General features: G+C 46.1%; 1 protein-coding gene across 1 annotated transcript in view; it reads left to right on the top strand.

Annotated features, from left to right (window-relative positions):
* Positions 1-321: 321 nt before the first annotated feature.
* Positions 322-19,600, top strand: part of mdn1 (midasin AAA ATPase 1) — a 42,031-nt gene continuing 22,752 nt past the window's right edge. Inside the window, exons 1-44 of the mRNA XM_042094236.1 lie at positions 322-604; positions 1,004-1,230; positions 1,346-1,570; positions 1,687-1,794; positions 2,194-2,386; positions 2,494-2,703; positions 3,327-3,458; positions 3,549-3,652; positions 3,759-3,873; positions 3,965-4,158; positions 7,329-7,410; positions 7,686-7,781; positions 7,867-7,979; positions 8,263-8,411; positions 8,591-8,651; positions 8,774-8,985; positions 9,175-9,275; positions 9,474-9,618; positions 9,770-9,866; positions 9,978-10,091; positions 10,235-10,382; positions 10,509-10,616; positions 10,712-10,863; positions 11,221-11,399; positions 11,509-11,717; positions 11,804-11,950; positions 12,049-12,190; positions 12,294-12,428; positions 12,715-12,853; positions 13,247-13,504; positions 13,795-13,933; positions 14,106-14,235; positions 14,434-14,694; positions 15,203-15,400; positions 15,660-15,868; positions 16,128-16,250; positions 16,589-16,786; positions 16,897-17,004; positions 17,494-17,682; positions 17,803-17,892; positions 17,985-18,248; positions 18,462-18,726; positions 18,850-19,009; positions 19,290-19,406. Of these exons, the coding sequence (XP_041950170.1) occupies positions 506-604; positions 1,004-1,230; positions 1,346-1,570; positions 1,687-1,794; positions 2,194-2,386; positions 2,494-2,703; positions 3,327-3,458; positions 3,549-3,652; positions 3,759-3,873; positions 3,965-4,158; positions 7,329-7,410; positions 7,686-7,781; positions 7,867-7,979; positions 8,263-8,411; positions 8,591-8,651; positions 8,774-8,985; positions 9,175-9,275; positions 9,474-9,618; positions 9,770-9,866; positions 9,978-10,091; positions 10,235-10,382; positions 10,509-10,616; positions 10,712-10,863; positions 11,221-11,399; positions 11,509-11,717; positions 11,804-11,950; positions 12,049-12,190; positions 12,294-12,428; positions 12,715-12,853; positions 13,247-13,504; positions 13,795-13,933; positions 14,106-14,235; positions 14,434-14,694; positions 15,203-15,400; positions 15,660-15,868; positions 16,128-16,250; positions 16,589-16,786; positions 16,897-17,004; positions 17,494-17,682; positions 17,803-17,892; positions 17,985-18,248; positions 18,462-18,726; positions 18,850-19,009; positions 19,290-19,406 (6,845 nt within the window). The 5' untranslated portion in view covers positions 322-505. The remainder of the gene's footprint in view (positions 605-1,003; positions 1,231-1,345; positions 1,571-1,686; positions 1,795-2,193; positions 2,387-2,493; positions 2,704-3,326; positions 3,459-3,548; positions 3,653-3,758; positions 3,874-3,964; positions 4,159-7,328; positions 7,411-7,685; positions 7,782-7,866; positions 7,980-8,262; positions 8,412-8,590; positions 8,652-8,773; positions 8,986-9,174; positions 9,276-9,473; positions 9,619-9,769; positions 9,867-9,977; positions 10,092-10,234; positions 10,383-10,508; positions 10,617-10,711; positions 10,864-11,220; positions 11,400-11,508; positions 11,718-11,803; positions 11,951-12,048; positions 12,191-12,293; positions 12,429-12,714; positions 12,854-13,246; positions 13,505-13,794; positions 13,934-14,105; positions 14,236-14,433; positions 14,695-15,202; positions 15,401-15,659; positions 15,869-16,127; positions 16,251-16,588; positions 16,787-16,896; positions 17,005-17,493; positions 17,683-17,802; positions 17,893-17,984; positions 18,249-18,461; positions 18,727-18,849; positions 19,010-19,289; positions 19,407-19,600) is intronic.

Raw genomic sequence — 19,600 nt, 5'->3', positions numbered from 1 at the left:
CATAATGGATGTGTGGCTTGAGCGTTCATGGTCCCATATCTTCAGGCCATACCACGCACCCCGTAGATGACATCAGTGTATTCCCTAGAACTCTTAAATATACAGCGTCCCTATTAATTTTGTGATTTTGGCAAAAGGCCTACCGTGATATTACTTTTTCAATTGTTACGGATTGTAAAATTAAGAGCAGATATTTTATATTTGACGGTTGTACTGTGGGGGAGGGATATAGCTGTGCTTGTGTTGGGGTGGTGGTGGGGGGTGTCGCATCAATGGACGTAATGAAAGCGACAAAATACTGACCCGGAAGTATTTCTTTTATCTACTCACATGTGGACTGCGATTTTTAACACTGACGGGAACGTGCTTACTGTGTTGTGATACAACCAGGATAGACAAGCAAGTGATGAAGCCCACGATGCCCTAATCATAGAATTATATTCATTACACAAGATAGCATTTCGACAGCCGTTAATTTCTGTATTTACTGCATGTAATCGTTTGTATGATGGAAAATTTAGAACTGAGCCTGTCATCATTGGGTACAATCTCCAGGCATATTGAGAAAAGTCACAACGAACTCAGCAAGTATTTGGCTAAGCAGGTAAGATTGTGGTCGTATTTAGCTACACTAGACTTATAGTTGTAGCTTTATTTACCTTTCGACAAGCAGATAAAGAGTGTAACATAACTGTAATTGAATAGTCAACCATGTTAATTATTCATAGCTTTTTCAATGGCTTTTCTTGAACTTCAAGCTGGGGACATGCACTAAAACACAATCGAAGCAACGATGGCTGTAGTTTTGACTTTTATCAACTTAAATACCCTCTGATGCCTGTCGTAATCGAAAGATTATCACGGATATGTATTCGTTCGCCATATAGCACACCAGCAATAAACTGTACATTTACTTTTTGTAAAATTTCACGTGGATTGTTATAATGTCTGCAGACATGTAGTGGGTACTGTAAGTACGATTGATCTGTTTGCTTCTACTTAGATATGGAGCCAGCAGGACAGGCAGTGCATTTTGGGGTGTTTAGCTCAGCTCCTGTTAGAAAAAGAGTACACACTGCTGATTGCTCGTCACTTGCGGCCTTTGATTCTGGATCTGTTGGAGAGGAATGCCGAGAGAGTGAAGGCAGATGGCCGGCTGAATCATGATTTACATGAACGTTTATGTGTGGCTCTCAGCAAACTGCTGAACTTCAGTCCTGACGCACAAGCGTGAGTATAGTGGCTGTGTGTAAAGTGCAGAGCACTTCTACTAATACCCTATGGTTGGTCTATTGTGTCAGTGTCAACATAAATTGTGTGTTGTGCTATTACAATGCTTTAATAGGTTTGCTACAAGATATTTCAGCACCGCACCCCCAGTTTTTCAAAGGCTTTACTTCACAAGTGAGGAGTCATCATCTATCCAATATGGTCCCCGACGGATGAAGTTGCGGGACTTAATGGGGGCCACCCTGCATTTCCTGCAAAGTGACTGTGCCAAGTACAGAGTCCTTTGGGACTGGAGCGCTTGTGTGTCTCAGCTGTTCACCAGTGATGTAATGGTCCGCTGGTAAGGGCATTTTGGATGCTGCGTTTTTTTCAGCATTGTACATTTGATTAAGAGCTGCTGTGTTTTAATTGAATGTGAGACTGATTATAAAGCGTGTATTGTTTTCAATATTACAGTTACACCGCACAGTGCCTAGCCTTGGTGTCCCACATGACAGACAATCAGAAAACTATCTTCCTGCGAAAGGTCTTGTCAAGTGAAGAGATTCTCCATCTTAAAATGAAGTATGTTTCCCATTTGTTCTTTCACAGTCACTATTGATACCAGATCTTACTGTACACTTCACACAATGACTCATCTTCTCCAGCCCTGCCTCTAGATTACATTTACTGTAACGCCTCATGTGTCTGAACATACAGATAGGTGCATTAGCCCCATATATTAGATCTCTCCCTCTGTTTAACATTATGCTAACTGTGTACTGCGTGCTATTCAGATTGTGCTTCTGTCTGTTTGTTTGACAGTATAATACAATGATGAATTAGGACACGCATTACTTAAACTCTATTATTCTATCACAAGTCTTGATGTTATTTATTATTCAAATGTATGTGTGTCATTTTGATAAATCTTATTATATGTTTGAAGTGAAACTGAAGTTAGTACCATCTGTTTCCCCACAGGTCACTTGAGGAGACACAACAGCTGGAAGTAGAAAAAGGCCTTGTGTTGGCTAATCAAGGCTCTGTTATGTGGCGCAAAGAAAAGACTAATCGATACACCCGGGGCCAAGTCGTATCTGAGGACCTTTCCCAGAATGTTGTGGCTGTCTGTGGAGTGGTGTTGCCCAAGATGAAACAACTAAATGAAGAGCCGGTATGATGGTCTAATTCATGTAGTCTTTTATTGTTTAGAAAAGAGCTGGGCATTCTGTGTCTTTTTGGTGAATGTCTTTTAAGATGTAGTCTTTTCCTTTACTCCAGACATTTTTGAAGGATTTGGTTCTGGTGGATTCAACTTGTCGGAACCTGCGGAGACTTGCTATTGCAGTAGCTTCACAGAAAGCTGTGCTGTTAGAAGGTCCCATTGGATGCGGTAAAACCACCCTTGTGGAATACCTTGCTGCTGTGACTGGGCATGTGAAATCCCCTGAAATTCTCAAAGTTCAATTGGGAGATCAAACAGATAGCAAGGTAAAGTTCTGTTTCAGATATAGTATGTAACTCCTCAAATTGTGGCTTAGATCATGTAAATGTAAATGTAAATCAGGTTTCTAGGTCAAGGATACTTGCGTATACAAGGAATTTGGTCTCTGCATTTATCCCATCCGTGAATTAGTGAACACACAGAGCACACAGTGAACACACAGTGAGGTGAAGCACACACTAACCCAGAGCAGTGAGCTGCCTTGCTACAGCGGCGCTCGGGGGAGCAGTGAAGGGTTAGGTGCCTTGCTCAAGGGCACTTCAGCCGTTCCTACTGGTCGGGGATCGAACCCTTCGGTTCCAAGCCCGAAGCCCTAACCAGTAGGCCACAGCTGCCCCCATCATCATAGCTGTAGTCCCCAGTGCCTAATTTTTTTTATTCAGCTAATTAAAAAAGCCCCTAAGCAATCAAACAAAGAAATAAATGCTGTTCCATGTCAGGAAATCATCAGTAGAATCATAGGGATGTTGACCTCCATATGAAAAAAATGAGCTGTCATGAAAAATTACAGATGTGTCAGGTTTTGAGCACCGTATAAATGTTGCATGATTCATCAAGACATGATATGTCAGCGTTTTGCTTAATTTGTATTTCAAACATCCTTTTGCAGATGTTGCTTGGTATGTACCGATGCACAGATGTCCCTGGGAAGTTTGTGTGGCAGCCTGGCTCTCTGACACAAGCTGTATCTAAGGGCTACTGGATCCTGCTGGAGGATATTGACCATGCTCCTCTTGATGTGGTGGGTTGGACTCTGGATTGATAAACATTGTTCTGTAAATTGTAAGATGTTACTTTGGCTAAATACAGTATTTATATTTTGGCTTTCTAGATATCGGTACTACTTCCTTTAATGGAAAACAGGAAGTTGACAATTCCAGGACGTGAGGATTGTATTCAGGTGGCTCCTGGCTTTCAGTTCATTGCAACAAGAAGGTAAGAAAAGAATAACCTTGTTGCATGTGTTTGACATCAGCCTGATTTACTGCAACACCTTGTGACTGTAATGCTCTTTGACTCATCCTGTTGTGTTCCTGTGTAGGATGTTCTTCAGTGGTGGAAGCTGGCATAGGCCACAGAGCACACACGCAGCACTGTTGGACAAATACTGGACCAAATTGCAGATTGGAAATATGCCCAGAGAAGAACTCAAACAGGCAAGTGTCTTGTGGATTTCATAGAGACACAGCTGTGTTTCTGGATGTCAATAATGCTTAAATTCACACATTTCTATTATTTCCTTTGCAGGTTTTGTTAAAGCGGTACCCGAGCTTGACAGTGGTGGTGGATCGCCTACTGGACATTTACTGCCAGCTGACCGGAGACAGACACACCAGCGCAGCCTCGGCTCTAGCCGGCCCCAGTGTCCAGGCTCCGGAAGCGGAGCAGCACAGGCTAGATGATGGAGCTGCAGCGCTGGAGGGGAGGGGACTCTCTCTGAGGTACTGTGGACATGAGCAGCATGCGGAGGCCATGTGTTCTCACTCACTATGTGTCATTTGGAGTTGGAGACTATTTCTGTCTGAGTGGAGTGGTGGTTCAGAAGAATAGGTTTAGGAGCATGAGGTGCAGCTACTTCATGTAGTGTCTGTTCTTCTATAGGTTGTTTCATGTTCTCATTGGTTCCCTGCATTTCTGGTGTTTGTATACTCTTATTACTTCATGTCTTTGCATTTCATACAAGACACAATAAATCCATCAATGTTATATTGGATCATGAGCCACAATCAAAGTCATGCACATTAATTGTACAGCTTATATGGCCCTCTGTCCATGTGCCAAGTTGTGAGTGTACCCATTGGAAGTTCAGCAGTGAGTTAGTCGTAGGGGGTGCAGTTTAAATAGGGGTTGCCCGTCAACTGGCCAAATTGCCCTTGAGCGTGTTGTCAGCTTTCCATCGGCTTTTGCTGCTGTCAATACAGCCATTGATTAGACCATCCTCTGTATAGGATCTGAACCTTTGGTGAAGGGTGTCACACCAGGGCAAAAGTATTAGATAACAGGATTATAGCCACAAAGGGGTTCAAAGGGGTTGCAGTGAATAGTGGATTTTACTTGAAATGCACTGGTGTTTCAATCTTTTTCATATATATTTAGCCATAATAAGGCCATCCTTAAAAATATTTTTGTTTGCAGTAACAGCCAAAAAAAATTAAAAATGGGTCGGTAGGTAGGTCAATATTTTTTTTTTCAAGATTCAAAGTAAAAAAAAAAGTTCAGTTTTGGTCATGGTGATTACCTAGGAATGAATTTACATAAATGTGCATATCGTGACGTAACTGACTGGGTCTTCAACCCGTGCCTTCAGGCGCACCATTGCAAACCTCATTCTGATGCAGGTTATATAGACCAGCCTTTCTCAAACGTCTTTGACCTGAGGCCCGGTCATGGCAGACTTTTGGGTCATAGGGCTCATCTACATGTACCCAGAAAGAAGGCTACAATAGCTCTTGGCCACGTTATATTGAAATTTGACTATACAATACTCAATGCTATACAGTCTCTGCTCTGTTTCTAAGGAAGTTCCAAAAAACAACGTCGTTCTATTAAGTTTCGTTAAATAAATAAATAGCCTTCCAACAGGTTGAAGCGGAGCTTTGATACCAACGTTATCGATTAGTTTCAGTTTCTCTCGCGCAGACGCGCATTGAATGAATGCTCATACCACCACTTAATTGTAGGGCTCCATGTTTAATGACATCGATAGCAGAAACGTTTGTTTTCTTTTTTCGTCGATCCGCGGTTTCTTGATCAACTGCGCAGCAAATTATCAGATGAAGCACCGGGCCTAATTTCACTCCACGACTCCGCGGACCAGCAGTCTCCATGTTGCGGACCCATATTTTGAGAAATGCTGAATAGACCACAACCAATTTCAATACTCCGACACGGTCACCGCTAGACTAGGGGGAGAAGGGATGAGAAAAGATCTGGCCACAGTTCTTCCAGAACTTCGTAACAGCGTTATCAGTTTGTGTGAATGAAACGAAGTGACATGCGTAAAACCAATGGTGTAGAGATTACGCCACAGGTTTTTTTTTTTAAGTGAGCCACGTTTGCATGTAGGTAATTTATATTCACAATACTTGGGCCTACTAAAAGAACTATTATTTTATTGCATTTGTATTGGTTGTTTAGAGTAAAAAAAAAAAAACAATCGGTCGGTATTAACGCAAGTTTACAACCGGCAAGTCGGTCGGACTAAAAGGGGAAAAAAATAAATATTTGGGTCGGTTCTAAATTGACAGGGTCGGTCGGGTTACGGCAAACGAAAATATTTTTAAGGATGGCCTAATTCTTAAGCATAGTAATAATACACTGTGCTGTATATGTAACCATTAACTCCAGTAGAGACAAAAATGGATTAAAAGTAGTAGGAATGTAATAATTGGACGATATGACCATATGTCATAACATTTAAATAGAATACACAGCTGGCTATTTTATTAGGGTGTACATTCAGACTTTTTTCTGACGTGTATTGGTCCTAAAATGATACAAAAACATTTTCTTCTCATGTTTTCTCACATGGAACGAGTTTGATTAATTGGGCCTGTTTACATGTTTTTAGAATGCGTCTTGGGTTATCCCATCACAAGTGGTCAGCCAAGACACAATGCAGTTTACAAGCATTGAAGGTGTATAGCCTGCGATGTTGCTGACCACTTATGTTTAGATTCCACTATTGCTACATTTATCGGTTCACAATGTCTGTTGGTGATTACACCTAGAGTTCAAACCCGCTAAATCCGTCTCACCACTTTTCTTTTAAATGAGCATTTTTTATCAGACTGATAGGTTTTTGCCAATAAATAGATTTTTCAGACCAGGAAGAGAGTGATATTTAGCGGGTTTTGAACTCACCATTATTATCTCATTTTTGACGGAGGTGGCGTTTAGAGGCTTTTGAACTCTTCACTTGTATTTAAAACTGACCACTTGTGATCAGACCACCCAAGACACTTTGAAAAACAAATGTAAACGGGGTCAATGTGTACACGTTCTGTTGGAACAGATATGCATTTGTGGATGCACTAGTGTAGCTGAAAAAATCAATACAGGGGATTTCCTGTGCATGCAGTGATGGTATAGGCAGTAAAACTGCCTGCCGATTAGCTGTGCATTATACTGTAGGTCATCCAGATAGTTCTCTCATTTACATATTGACTTATAAAGAACGCATTGAAATAATGCATGACTCCAATCCTGATTTCTGAATTGTTAATGTGGCAAATGCACTTTTTCCATTTTGCATAATATAAACAGTAAGACATTTATATTCCCTTTCCCTATCTATAGACACTTTAGAAGTATTTTTGTTGAAAATAGTGTTTCCTGTTTGACATTGTTATTCCTTCAAGTCTTGACGGACATCTTCTAATGTGAATGATCAATTTTTTTGTGATGGACATTAATCATCAGTGTAGATGACGTGTTCACAAAAATGCTGGGACTACTGGTGCCTTCTTTTGAAGGGCTTCCTTCGTGGAATGGCTAAATAAAATGGCAACTTTTTTTGTACATATTTTTTGTACATCACTCCATGTGATTGGTATGGATGTTGTGAAATGCAGTTGTCTGATTTTGGTATCCCCCCACCCCCAATCACCAGAGATCTACTGAAGTGGTGTGAGAGGATCTTCCACAACTTTGACAACTCATCATCTGCCACTGCACAGAAGGTCTTCTTGGAGGTAAACTACTTGTGTAGAGTGTCATAGAACTGTGTTGGTGTGAACTCCGCCTTACCTGTAACCCAATCATGAATATGAATATGAAATGGATTTATGGTCGCCATCCACACCTATTCTAAATATTTGCAGTGCGATGGTTTGAGATAACGGTGAACACTGTACGTTTAGGATGGGCTGAGGCAGGATATGCTTTTTTTAATGACATATGGGATTCGCTCAGCTGGGGCTGATGTTCTGTTAAGCTGGCATGTGTCTGTAATGTGCTAATGTTCTAGGCTCTGGACTGCTTCACTGCCATGCTATCCAAACCTGAGAGCAAACTGAGGATGGCTGAGGTCATCGGCAGCAAGCTCAACATCTCCAGAGAAAAGGTACGGCCCAAACGAGTGAGGATGCCACCAAGCTGCTCTCTGTTGTGATGTTGTTGAGAGTGACCCATCTAATGACCCCCTCCAGGCCCAGCACTTCTGCCAGATGTACCAACCGGGCATCAGCCTGACCGAGCTTGAGGTGACTGTGGGCAGGACCACACTAGATCGGAAGCAGAGTGAGGTGGTTCGACTCACTGTGTAAGTATGGCTGGCCACTGCTTCTCTTGTCATCTCCCCCTACAAGTCCAAAGTGCGCTGGGAAGTTCACACAGTATTTATTTGCCTTTTGTCTCACTGGGAAAATGGCACTCTACTGCTAAATCGAATACACACTGAATGGCCCACTTACTGCAGTGTAATGCAATAGCAACAACAACAGTCAAGCAAATTATTCTCCAGCTCTCAGTGGACCTGTCTGATGGCAAGTGTTTATGTTCACTGCTAAGGATCTGTTCAACTCCTCTGCTCTGTATGTGTACAGAGAGAATCAGACGTTTGCTGCCACACGGCCCTCATCTGTGCTGCTGGAGCAACTGGCCGTGTGTGTGTCCAAGGGGGAGCCCATCCTGCTGGTAGGAGAGACGGGCACGGGCAAGACCTCCACTGTGCAATATCTGGCAGGCCTGACCGGTGAGGCGCTCCACAGACTGCTCTCTGGGCAAACCTCCTTTGCTCACCTTGTTGTCCTTCACAGGAAATTGGACTACACTTGCAAAAAACGTTCTTGCTACTCTTTCTAACATTTTCTCTCTCTCTCTCTCTCTCTCTCTCTCTCTCTCTCTCTCTCACACTCTCTCACTCTCTTTCAGGGCACCGATTGCGGGTTGTGAACATGAATCAGCAGAGTGATACAGCCGACCTTTTAGGAGGGTATGTGTTGACATCCTCTGATGTTAGTGGGCTCACTGAAAAGACTGTGGAGCCAGCTTTCTGTCCAGCTGTGTAGTGTGGACTGTGAGTGCCCTGCTAAAGAGTTCACTGTTGGCTTGCAGGTATAAGCCAGTGGACCACAAGCTGATTCTGCTGCCCCTGCGTGAGGCGTTTGAGGACCTGTTTGCTCAGACCTACTCCCGTAAGCAGAACCTGACCTTCCTGGGCCACGTGCAGACGTGCTTCAGGAGCAAGCGCTGGCAAGACCTGCTCAAGCTCATGGACCACGTGTGCAAGTCCGCCCTCACCAAGGAACTGCATGACAAGCCTAATGGTACCACATCCACGTCCACATCTAACACACACACACACACACACACACACACACACCTACCTACTTGACCTCTCTATTTTTGAAAAAGAATAATGTAATGAACCTGTTGCTACAGTGAGCTCAATAACCTGTTGGAGACTAAACTACGGAATACTGTGTGTGTGTGTGTGTGTGTGTGTGTGTGTGTAGCCTTGTTGCAGGAGCAGTGGGAGGCGTTGTCCCAGAGGCTGGTTCAGACACAGGAGCAGATCAGAGTGTGTGAATCTGCTCTGGTGTTTGCCTTTGTGGAGGTACAGTTGAATGATCAATCTTCCCAAACCTCATGTGATGTTCATCTGTTTTGTCCCAAGTTCTTTCAATAATGTTGTTTTTGTAGTTGTGGTGTCTATTTTGAAGGAAGCTGTTGAGTATGCGTTGCAAGTCAAACTGGAATGAGTGGATGTGTGTGTGAAACTGGTCCATTAGTGGAGGTGATTTTGTGTCCACAGGGTACGCTGGCCCAGGCCGTGAAGAGAGGAGAGTGGGTTCTGCTGGACGAGATCAATCTGGCCGCAGCCGAGACTCTGGAGTGTTTGAGTGGCCTGCTGGAGGGGAGCACCGGCTCTCTGGTGCTCCTCGACCGCGGCGACACCGGTTAGTCCACCCGCACCCCTGTGTCCGTCTCTGAACGTCTGTGTTCTATTGTTGACCCATATGAGGAATTGTGTGTGTTTTTGGGGTTGGTCATTCAGAGTGATCGCATCAGTGTGAAAGTTGCCTTCGTGTTTATTTTTCTGGTGTCCAGAGCCTTTGGTGCGGCACCCAGACTTCCGGCTGTTTGCCTGCATGAACCCTGCCACTGACGTGGGCAAGAGAAACCTCCCCCTTGGCATCAGGAACCGGTGAGTCCCCAGGGCCACTGAGCCCAGCACACACCGTTTCAGATTATGGCACAGGTTATGTTTTTGTGGGGCTGCTTTTTAATGTTGCGGTGGCACTTGTTTATCCTTCAGGTTCACTGAGCTGTTTGTAGAGGAGCTGGAAAATGAAGCAGACTTGCGCATCCTTGTAGCAGATTACCTGAAAGGCCTTAACATGAGCAAGAGTGTCATCAACGGAATCATAAGGTCTGCTCCCTCTCTATGATCAAAACAAAAGCTCTTTTAGATCATCAAAAAAAGCATTGCCTTGTTGCAAACATTATTGCACAAACTAGTGTAGACACTATGTGTAACATTGTGTTTTGTGTTTGTGGTCATTTTCTTTTTAGCTTTTACCTCACAGTCCGTAAGGAGGCCCATACTCACCTGGTGGACGGTACCGGTCACAAGCCACACTACAGTTTGCGCACACTCTGCCGAGCTCTCAAGTATGCTGCTGCCAACCCCTGCTACAGCGTCCAGCGCTCCCTCTATGAGGTGAGAGAGAGGAGAGAGCACCCCCCCCCACACACACACACTTCACAGATTCAGATGTTGGAGTGAGTGTAGGATGGCGAGCAGGAGATTGGCTCTGTCTTATGTGTTCTCTCTCGTGTCCCCCAGGGCTTCTGTTTGAGTTTCCTGACACAGTTGGACCGCTGCTCCCATCCACTGGTGCAGAAACTGGTGTGTCAGCATATCCTCGGGGGAAATGTGAAGTGTTTGAAACAGGTATTTACACTGATTCAACTGCAGCAAAGGCAAAGAGAATTCTGTCTGGCGAAATTTTGGAAATAATTGTTTGATTTGTGTGTTTTCCCCTCCAGCCAATCCCAGAGCCCAAAGACCGCCGCTGTGTGTCCATAGAGGACTACTGGTTGGCTCAGGGGGAGATGGAGCCGGCAGTGGACCCTTACTACATCCACACTCCAGCGGTCAAGCTCAACCTGCGCGACTTGGCCCGAGTGGTGTCTGCTGGGTAGGAACTGTCCAGTGTCCTCACTCACTCACTAGTGTTTCTCCCATGACGCTGCTTATTCCCTCATCTCTCAGCTGCTGACTGATTATTTGAGGGTCTTCAGGCTTAAATAACCTTAACTGCGTATGTGAAGACTAAAGAGCCAGATATAAAACAGCTTGGTGTTTTAATGGTTATTGGATTCTAATTGGATATGAATATTTGATTGAAATATGTCTCCTCAATTAAAAATACTCTGAATATACACAATAAGGCATAATATGAAGATCATAAAAAGACCTTTTATATTATGCCTTATTGTGTATATTCATTATTCTGATATTCATATATAGATATATATGTTAATCTCTCTCTTAGATCCCATCCGGTGCTGATCCAGGGGGAGACATCTGTGGGAAAGACGAGTCTCATCAAGTGGCTGGCAGCTGCCACAGGGAACCAGTGTGTGAGGATCAACAACCACGAGCACACGGACATCCAGGAGTACCTGGGCTGCTACTCCTCAGACAACGGTGGCAAGCTCATCTTCAGAGAGGGTAAGGCCTCTCCACCCCTCACACTTTCATTATGGAGAATAACCTTTTCAAATGGTGGTGTCTGTTTCAATCTTCAAGCTCATTTGTTTTATGTTCCTCTGGACTGTAGGTGTTCTGATTGATGCCATGCGGAAGGGCTACTGGATCATTCTGGACGAGCTGAATCTGGCCCCCACTGATGTTTTGGAGGCTCTCAATCGTTTGCTGGATGACAACAGGGAGCTCTTTGTGGCCGAGACACAAGAAGTAGTAAAAGCTCATCCCAGGTTCATGCTGTTTGCCACTCAGAATCCTCCCGGGCTCTACGGCGGCCGCAAGGTATTGGAACATAAGACGTGATTTCCTTCGGAATATGTGGACTCAAGAAAATCAGGTTGACTCATTCAGTTCTATGCCAATTTCAGATGCTGTCGAGGGCCTTTAGGAATCGCTTTGTTGAGCTCCATTTTGACGAGCTGCCAAGTGCTGAGTTGGAGACCATCCTGCACAGGAGGTGTAGCCTCCCCCCGTCTTACTGCACCAAGCTGGTCAACGTCATGCAAGAGCTCCAGGTTCGGCCAACGGCAACTTCAACTCGCTGTTTTTGTCTCCACTGCTTCATTGAGGTGTTTGAGGGTAACTGAGTGTGTGTGTGTGTGTGTGTATCTAGTCGTTCCGCAGGGGCTCCAGTGTGTTTGCGGGGAAGCATGGTTTCATCACTCTGAGGGACCTGTTTCGATGGGCCGAGCGATACCGGCTTGAAGAGCAGACTGAGGCCTCCCGAGACTGGCAGCAGCTCCTAGCTGATGATGGTATGGAGAACTGTAAAGCCTAAATATTCACATACACACTCATTGTCACACTGCACGGTATGCCTGAGTCTCATCTGAGTTTTGTTTGTTTGTTTTTTCTCAGGATTCATGCTGTTATCCGGACGAGTCCGAAAGCCAGAGGAAGCACAGACCATTCAGAACATTCTAGAAAAGCATTTTAAGAGGAAAGTGAATCCAGACGTCCTGTTCTCACATGGGCCAGTCATCACCCAGTTCAGTGAGTGCACATTTTACAAGCTATGCTGCCTGTATGAAATGCTCTGGGGTATATTGTCAAAGTAGTGAATGGACAGTGCGCGTGCGTGTGTGTGCATGCGTGCGCGTGCGTGTGTGTGTGTGCGTGCGTGTGCGTGTGTGTCGCCACCATTGGCCTTGTTTTCACTGTGCAGTAGCAAGTATTGAGTGTGAAGTAAGTGAATGTTGTTAATGCCTGCTGTGCCTAAATAACTACCTTGACGGGTGATGAGCCTGTTCTAAGCACCGGCCCTTGTTGTCCTACGCAGGTCCGTTAATCGACAGCATAGCAGGAGTTCCTGAGGAGTTTGGCCACGTGGTCTGGACTCAGGGCATGAGAAGGCTGGCGGTGCTCGTGGGTCGAGCGCTGCGGTTTCGCGAGTCTGTTTTGCTGGTGGGAGACACGGGGTAAGACTGACCTTTCTTAACACTGTAATCGGTAAAGGCATCTAATGTAGTTGTGTTTTGAAGAGTCCAGTGAACCACAAAGTGACCCCTTAAATGTGACTGTTTACTCTGCAGTGTTTGTTTCTGTTTAAACGACTTAACTACTGGATTGGCATGGCTTGGTTCAGTGAAATGGAGGAACAGGGATACTTTAATGACTGCTTGTTTGTAATTGTAAATCTTCTAAAATCAGGAAGGGAGGTATAGTAGCGTAGCTCCCATCATTTAAATCATTGTCAATAGCAGAGCAAATGTGCATGTGTAGATACATATAATTATACAGATGAGATGTCAGGGGGTGTTATAAGTCCGCAGTCAGCCCCATCATTTCATTTCACTGCTTTTCCCTTCCAGCTGTGGAAAGACCACAATCTGCCAGCTGTTTGCTGCTCTGGCCAGCCAGAGGTTTTTCTCTGTGAACTGCCACTTACACATGGAGACGTCCGACTTCCTGGGTGGGCTCCGTCCGGTCCGCCACGCAGGGGGACACGAGGACGGCCGTCTGTTTGAGTGGCACGATGGACCTCTGGTCAGGGCCATGAGGGAGGAGGGCGTGTTCCTCATGGATGAGATCTCCCTCGCTGACGACTCCGTCCTGGAACGACTCAACAGGTGGGCAGCCACTGACACACTGCACTCATGTCCAGTCCCATCGGCAACACACAGGCCATACGCTCCACGCCGCTCCTGTTCCCACACTGGACCATGCGCACTGGCACACAGACACAAAGTAGACGCTGAACTGACCTTGTGTTGTGTGTGTGCGTCCCCAGTGTGTTGGAGACGGAGAAGAGCTGACTCTTTGTGTTGTTGTGTGTGTGCGTCCCCAGTGTGTTGGAGACGGAGAAGGAGAAGAGCTGACTCTTTGTGTTGTGTGTGTGTGTGTGTGTGTGCGTCCCCAGTGTGTTGGAGACGGAGAAGGTGCTGGTGCTGGCGGAGAAGGGCAGCGGTGACGATGACGACGTGGAGCTGATCACCGCAGGGCCTCGCTTCCGTCTGGTGGCCACCATGAACCCTGGAGGAGATTTTGGGAAGAAAGAGGTGAGTTCTGAGCAAATGGACACTCGGCGCAGTTTTCACCACATTGCAGTGTAAATATACCTTTGTGTCCATATTGCTTTCCAGTTGTTGACCAGTGTATCAGGTCATAAATGACCTTTAGTGTTGAGTCCTGTTTGACACGCCTGCCCTGTGTTCTCTTTGTGCCCCTTAGCTCTCTCCTGCTTTGAGGAACAGGTTCACAGAGATCTGGTGCCCCCAGTCTAACAGTCGTGCAGACCTCGTGCAGATAATCCAGCACAATCTACGCTCTGGCCTGTCTCTGGATGAACATGACCATCAAGGTAAGGGACGCCTCTTTTGTTACATGTATTGCAGCTTATTTCTATGGTTTTGTTAGATCATTGGAGTAAATGCTAATGTCAGAGTAACACCATGCGGTACATTTTCACTGGATCTATTTGCAGTGTTCTACATGTACAGTGGGCTGAAAGCCATAACATGCCTGTCAATCAGAGTTTGTTATTCTTCTGTGCATACAGGGAAAGACATTGCTGAGCTCATGTTAGACTTCATCGACTGGCTGACCAATCAGGACTTTGGGCGACGCTGCATCTTGAGTGTGCGGGACATCCTGTCCTGGGTCAACTTCCTGAACCAGGTGTGTGAGCGTGACGCAGACGGCTTCATGACCATGGGGGACGATGAGGAGGAGGAGGAGGTGGAGTGGGACCTTCGTCTCAACACGGTCACAGCGTTCATCCATGCTGCCTGCCTGGTCTATGTGGATGGAATTGGCTCAGGTGGGTGAAGGGAAAGATCAAATCAGGCCCCTATGTTTGAATTTGTAATTTATCACTTTGTGAAGCAACCTTGGGTTATATTCCAGATATTGGAGTGGCTTTACTTAATTGAAAACATTTTTGAGTAATGCTACCCCAAACAGTATTGTGCTCTCCTCAGGTTACGTTTAGAATTATCTCAGAACCTACTATCCATGCAGAAATGAGAAATTCTGTGAAATACTGTGATGTTACTGGTATTCTTTGGACTGCGAAAGATGTTGGTACAGGTCAAATATGAATATTTACATTGACTGGAATAGAGATGCTCATTTGATTAAACTCGGTTTCTGTCGTGAGATATTTCAGGGTCTGTCATATAACGAAGTCAGCAGTATTAATATTTGATATTAAGCCTGTATGTCAATATGAGGCTGAGGTTTTGAGATGATGAGGTTTTCCTGTTGTGCAGGGGAAAGATGGTACTAACTCAAACGTCATTGTTTGGCTACTGTTCTGCTCGTGACAGGTACCACTGTGTCAGCTGCGGAGAGTTGCCTGGCAACGCGGCAGGCCTGCATGGGCTTCCTGAAGCAGAGACTGAGCAGAGAGACTACGCTGGATGCTGAGATGCAGGAGACCCTCAGGATCTACGACACCAGCCTCCGCCGCGAGCCCACCTGGGGAGAGGACTTCTTTGGCATCGAGCCTTTTTACATCCCTATTGGTGCGGCCGCAGTGCCACGACCGATTAAAGACATGTTTTAAGCATCTATGTTCACATTTCAATGCAAAAAAGAAGGCAGTTAACAAAATGAAGGAAAAATAACTTTCATTTAAATACACATTTTCAGCTGAAACAGTCACTATATTTTGCCACCAGCAGGCTTCAGATTTCTTCATCTTTGAGACCTAAGATGACTTATTGTGTGTATTTACATTTGGTTATAAATGCACCCTGTTAAAACCAAACCCTTGCCTGTCAGGTCCGGAGAGTGAGAGCAGGAATCTGACCGACTACACGCTGGCGGCGGGCACCACGGCCATGAACGCCCAGAGACTCCTGCGGGCGCTGAAGCTGCAGAGGCCCATCCTGCTGGAGGGCTCCCCTGGCGTGGGCAAGACCAGCCTGGTGGCAGCGCTGGCCAAAGCCTCAGGGAACCGCCTCATCCGGATCAACTTGTCTGAGCAAACAGTATGTCTCAGATCCCCCAGGACACACTCTAAAAAGTCATACTACGACATTGTTTTTCTGTCTAAGTGTGACGCAGTCAGTCATTCATTGACAACATTCCCTGATTCTCCGATGTGCCTCTTTTGAATTGGATTGAATTAAATGCTGGTTGTAGTAGCTTAAAATGAATAGACTTTGTTGACTGTCAACTTGCTTAATACATGTTCTGATGGGCCTTTGTGATGGGTGTTCTAATGGGTGATTTTCTTGTCTCTTGCAGGATGTGACTGACTTGTTTGGGACAGATCTGCCTGTGGAAGGAGGCAAAGGGGGAGAGTTTGCATGGAGAGATGGCCCTCTGCTGGCAGCTCTGAAGGCTGGCCACTGGATTGTCCTAGATGAGGTTTGGACATGTTGCTCCACTGCTGTTATGGCACATAATCATTTGAGTGGCTCTACACCATGGTCATATTTTGTCTATGTTCTAATTTGAAAGAAAAATATGTTGTTTTTAAGCTTTAGGTTGTCAGTTTCACTTTTATCGAACTAAGGGAAGAATCTATTACCATATTTAAAACTGACAGTTATTGTGACAAATTAAGGCGAATGGTTAAAAAAGTTCCAAAGCCCTGAACTTGTTCCTGCAGATTAGTAAAGAGCCTTCTAAGCTCTGATTGGGTCCTCTGTGTTCTTATGAAGACTGTTAGCATCTCTTGACTGTGTGATCTGTGACCTGTGCAGCTGAATCTGGCCTCCCAGTCGGTGCTCGAGGGACTGAATGCCTGCTTCGACCACCGAGCGGAAATCAACATCCCCGAGCTGGGCATGAGGTTCCAGGTGCAGCACGAGAAGACCAAAATCTTCGCCTGCCAGAATCCCTTCACGCAGGGCGGCGGGCGCAAGGGCCTCCCAAAGTCCTTCCTCAACAGGTTCACCCAGGTGGGCAGCACGACCAGTGGTACTCCGAACGGTCAATGGGCTGATACTCATGTTATACATACAGCATATGTAATTATGTTATTTATTTCGAATGTGCTTTTCCTCTGCAGGTATACGTGGATCAGCAAAGCAGTGAAGACATGGAATTTATCGGGAGTTCCATCTTCCCAGGGATCGATAAACAAATAATCTCTAAAATGGTTCAGTTCAGCAACCGGGTAAGTGGAGATGTCCTTTCCTGCCATATTCAATGGAGAGAGCTCTGCTGAAATACTTTTTTTTCCATTTGATTGGTTCTCTATGTGTTAGGTAACCAGGCCTGAAGTTGGCATGAACCCAGAGCTGTCAAATCGCATTGTGCCCACTGCCACTATGGCACTAAAATAAGCTTACCAATACTGACCGCACTGCCTGGACACACCAGCCTCAAAAGCATAGGTTGTGTTGCAGTCCTCATAACCCCGTTATGAGACATTTTTTCTAGTTAACACCAGTCCAGGATGAGCGCAGAAGGTCTGGAGAGGTAGTTTTAGCCATCGGTACCCGTGCCCTGCAATGTGTTAGAAAACGACAAAGTCTGTCTTTTCAGTCTCTATGTGTTCTCCTTCTGTGCTTCTCCTAATCTTTTCCACCATCGTGTGTTAGCCTGATGAATAATCATGGAGACCTCATGGAATCTGTTGTCCCCCCTTTGCTGCCCCTTTCAGCTGGTGCAAGAGGTCACTGTGGAGAGGAGGTGGGGTCAGAGGGGCGGACCGTGGGAGTTCAACGTGCGTGACATCTTCCGCTGGTGTCAGCTAATGCAGGCTGACCAGTCACCGGGCTTCTTTAACCCTGGGCAGCACGTGGGCTTGGTCTACGCTGACCGGATGAGGACTGAGGCAGACAAGGCCCAGGTGACCACCTCACACAGCATGATGCACCACATCTGGCCATGTTTGTGTCCAGCTATATGCGGAGTCTGTGTTGTGCTCTGTGTGGAATGTGCTAAGGTGTGTGTTGAATGTTGTGTCCAGGTGCTGGCTACGTTCAGAAAGGTGTTTGGTGCAGAGTTTGAGCCCTACACTGGCTCACGACAGTTTCACATAACGCCGCTCAATCTGCAGGTCTGGTAGTCACCTCGCCACCTTTCACACCTCCTCTATGTCTGAAGTCTCCTGGAGAGCAATGCAGCTGACCTGTCCATCTCCTCCCTCAGGTGGGCTTCTCTGTGCTCACGCGCAGCGGGGGAGCCCCTGTGGCCCTGGACCCTCCCCTGTCCATCACGCACCACGCCCTGCGGCCCCTGGAGTCCCTCATGAAGTGCGTGGAGCGCAGCTGGATGGCCATCCTGGTGGGCCCCACGGCCAGTGGCAAGACCAGCCTGGTGCAGCTCCTGGCCCTGCTGACTGGACATCGGCTGCGTGTCATGGCCATGAACAGCGCTATGGACACCACCGAGCTGCTGGGAGGCTTTGAACAGGTCAGTCACCGTATGACCGGGTCAAAGATAGGGTCTCTGTTTCCTTCCATATTCAGTACATAAACATAATGGACATAATGTGAAGTAATAGTAATACATATATAATGGGTGTTTGTGTGTGTGTGTAATACATTATGTTTATATATTACACATACATATTATACACATAGTGTGTTCCATGAGATTTTATGAGCCTGTCTTCTACCTGCACAGGTGGACATCATCCGACCCTGGCAACAGGTCCTGGAGAGTGTGGACTATGTGGTTGCCATGGTGATACGGCGGGGGTTGATGTCACTGGACGGAGCAGTGCAGGACACTGAATTCCTCCTGAGCACGTGGGGGGCTTTCCGCCGCTGGCTAAAGGAGGAGGGGCTTGACCGCACAGAGGGAACGGTCAGCTTTGAGGCGCTCAACAAACTGGAGGTCATCATTGTCCTGTTGCAGAAGCTCAACACCAAACTTAAGGTCTTCATAGGTAGGTTAACAAAGTACCCCCTTAACCTGAAGAAGCATGAAACACAAATAGATGGTGATTGTAGTTGAGCGTGTGGTGCTGATGGTTGGTGACTTTGCTGTGCTGTCCTGTGCTGTGATGCAGACATGTCCAAGCTGCAGATGGACTTCACTCTGCTGAAGGAGCGCCTGGCGCAGATGCAGGACGGTTGGAGTCACGGGGGCTTCGAGTGGCTGGACGGCATGCTGGTGCAGGCCCTGCAGGCTGGGGACTGGCTGCTGATGGACAACGTCAACTTCTGCAGGTCAGAACGCGCGGACGCGCCCTCTGCTAACGGCAGGCATGGGGCTCCCATTTCAGGCACAACAGCCTGAACAGAGTCACCTAGATGTTGGGAAATAACTCTGACAATACTTCATTGTGACTGATGTTGTTTACCCTCTGTGCCTTAAATGAATGCTAGAATCTTCTATCCTTAGTGCTTATGTTAAAATCATTGTGGGAAAATCATTAATGGGAAGAGTGGATATCGGCTTGGAAGTGGTCATTAATAATGTAATGTGTATTGTTGTGTTGTTGTGTAGTGCGTCAGTGCTGGACCGTCTGAACGCACTGCTGGAGCCGGGTGGCTCCCTGACCATTAATGAGAGAGGAGTTATAGACGGCACCACCCCCAGCATCTCTCCACACCCTAACTTCAGGTACAGCTGTGTGCTGTTGTTGGGTTCAGGGCATCATGAACGCCATTTGTCAGAGGGCACAGATTTCATTCTTTGTTAACTAACAGCAAGCCTAAGAGTCTTTTTAATGCTTTTTAATATTATTCTCTGTCTCGTTTTATGCATATCCAAATGTGAAGAAATAAGAACTGACTGACCATGTAGATGCCACTACT

The sequence above is a fragment of the Alosa sapidissima genome, chromosome 6, assembly GCF_018492685.1.
Source record: "Alosa sapidissima isolate fAloSap1 chromosome 6, fAloSap1.pri, whole genome shotgun sequence".
NCBI classification, from domain to species: domain Eukaryota; kingdom Metazoa; phylum Chordata; class Actinopteri; order Clupeiformes; family Clupeidae; genus Alosa; species Alosa sapidissima.
Note: the sequence above shows the minus strand (reverse complement) of the source record. Positions and strands in the feature narration are given on the sequence as shown.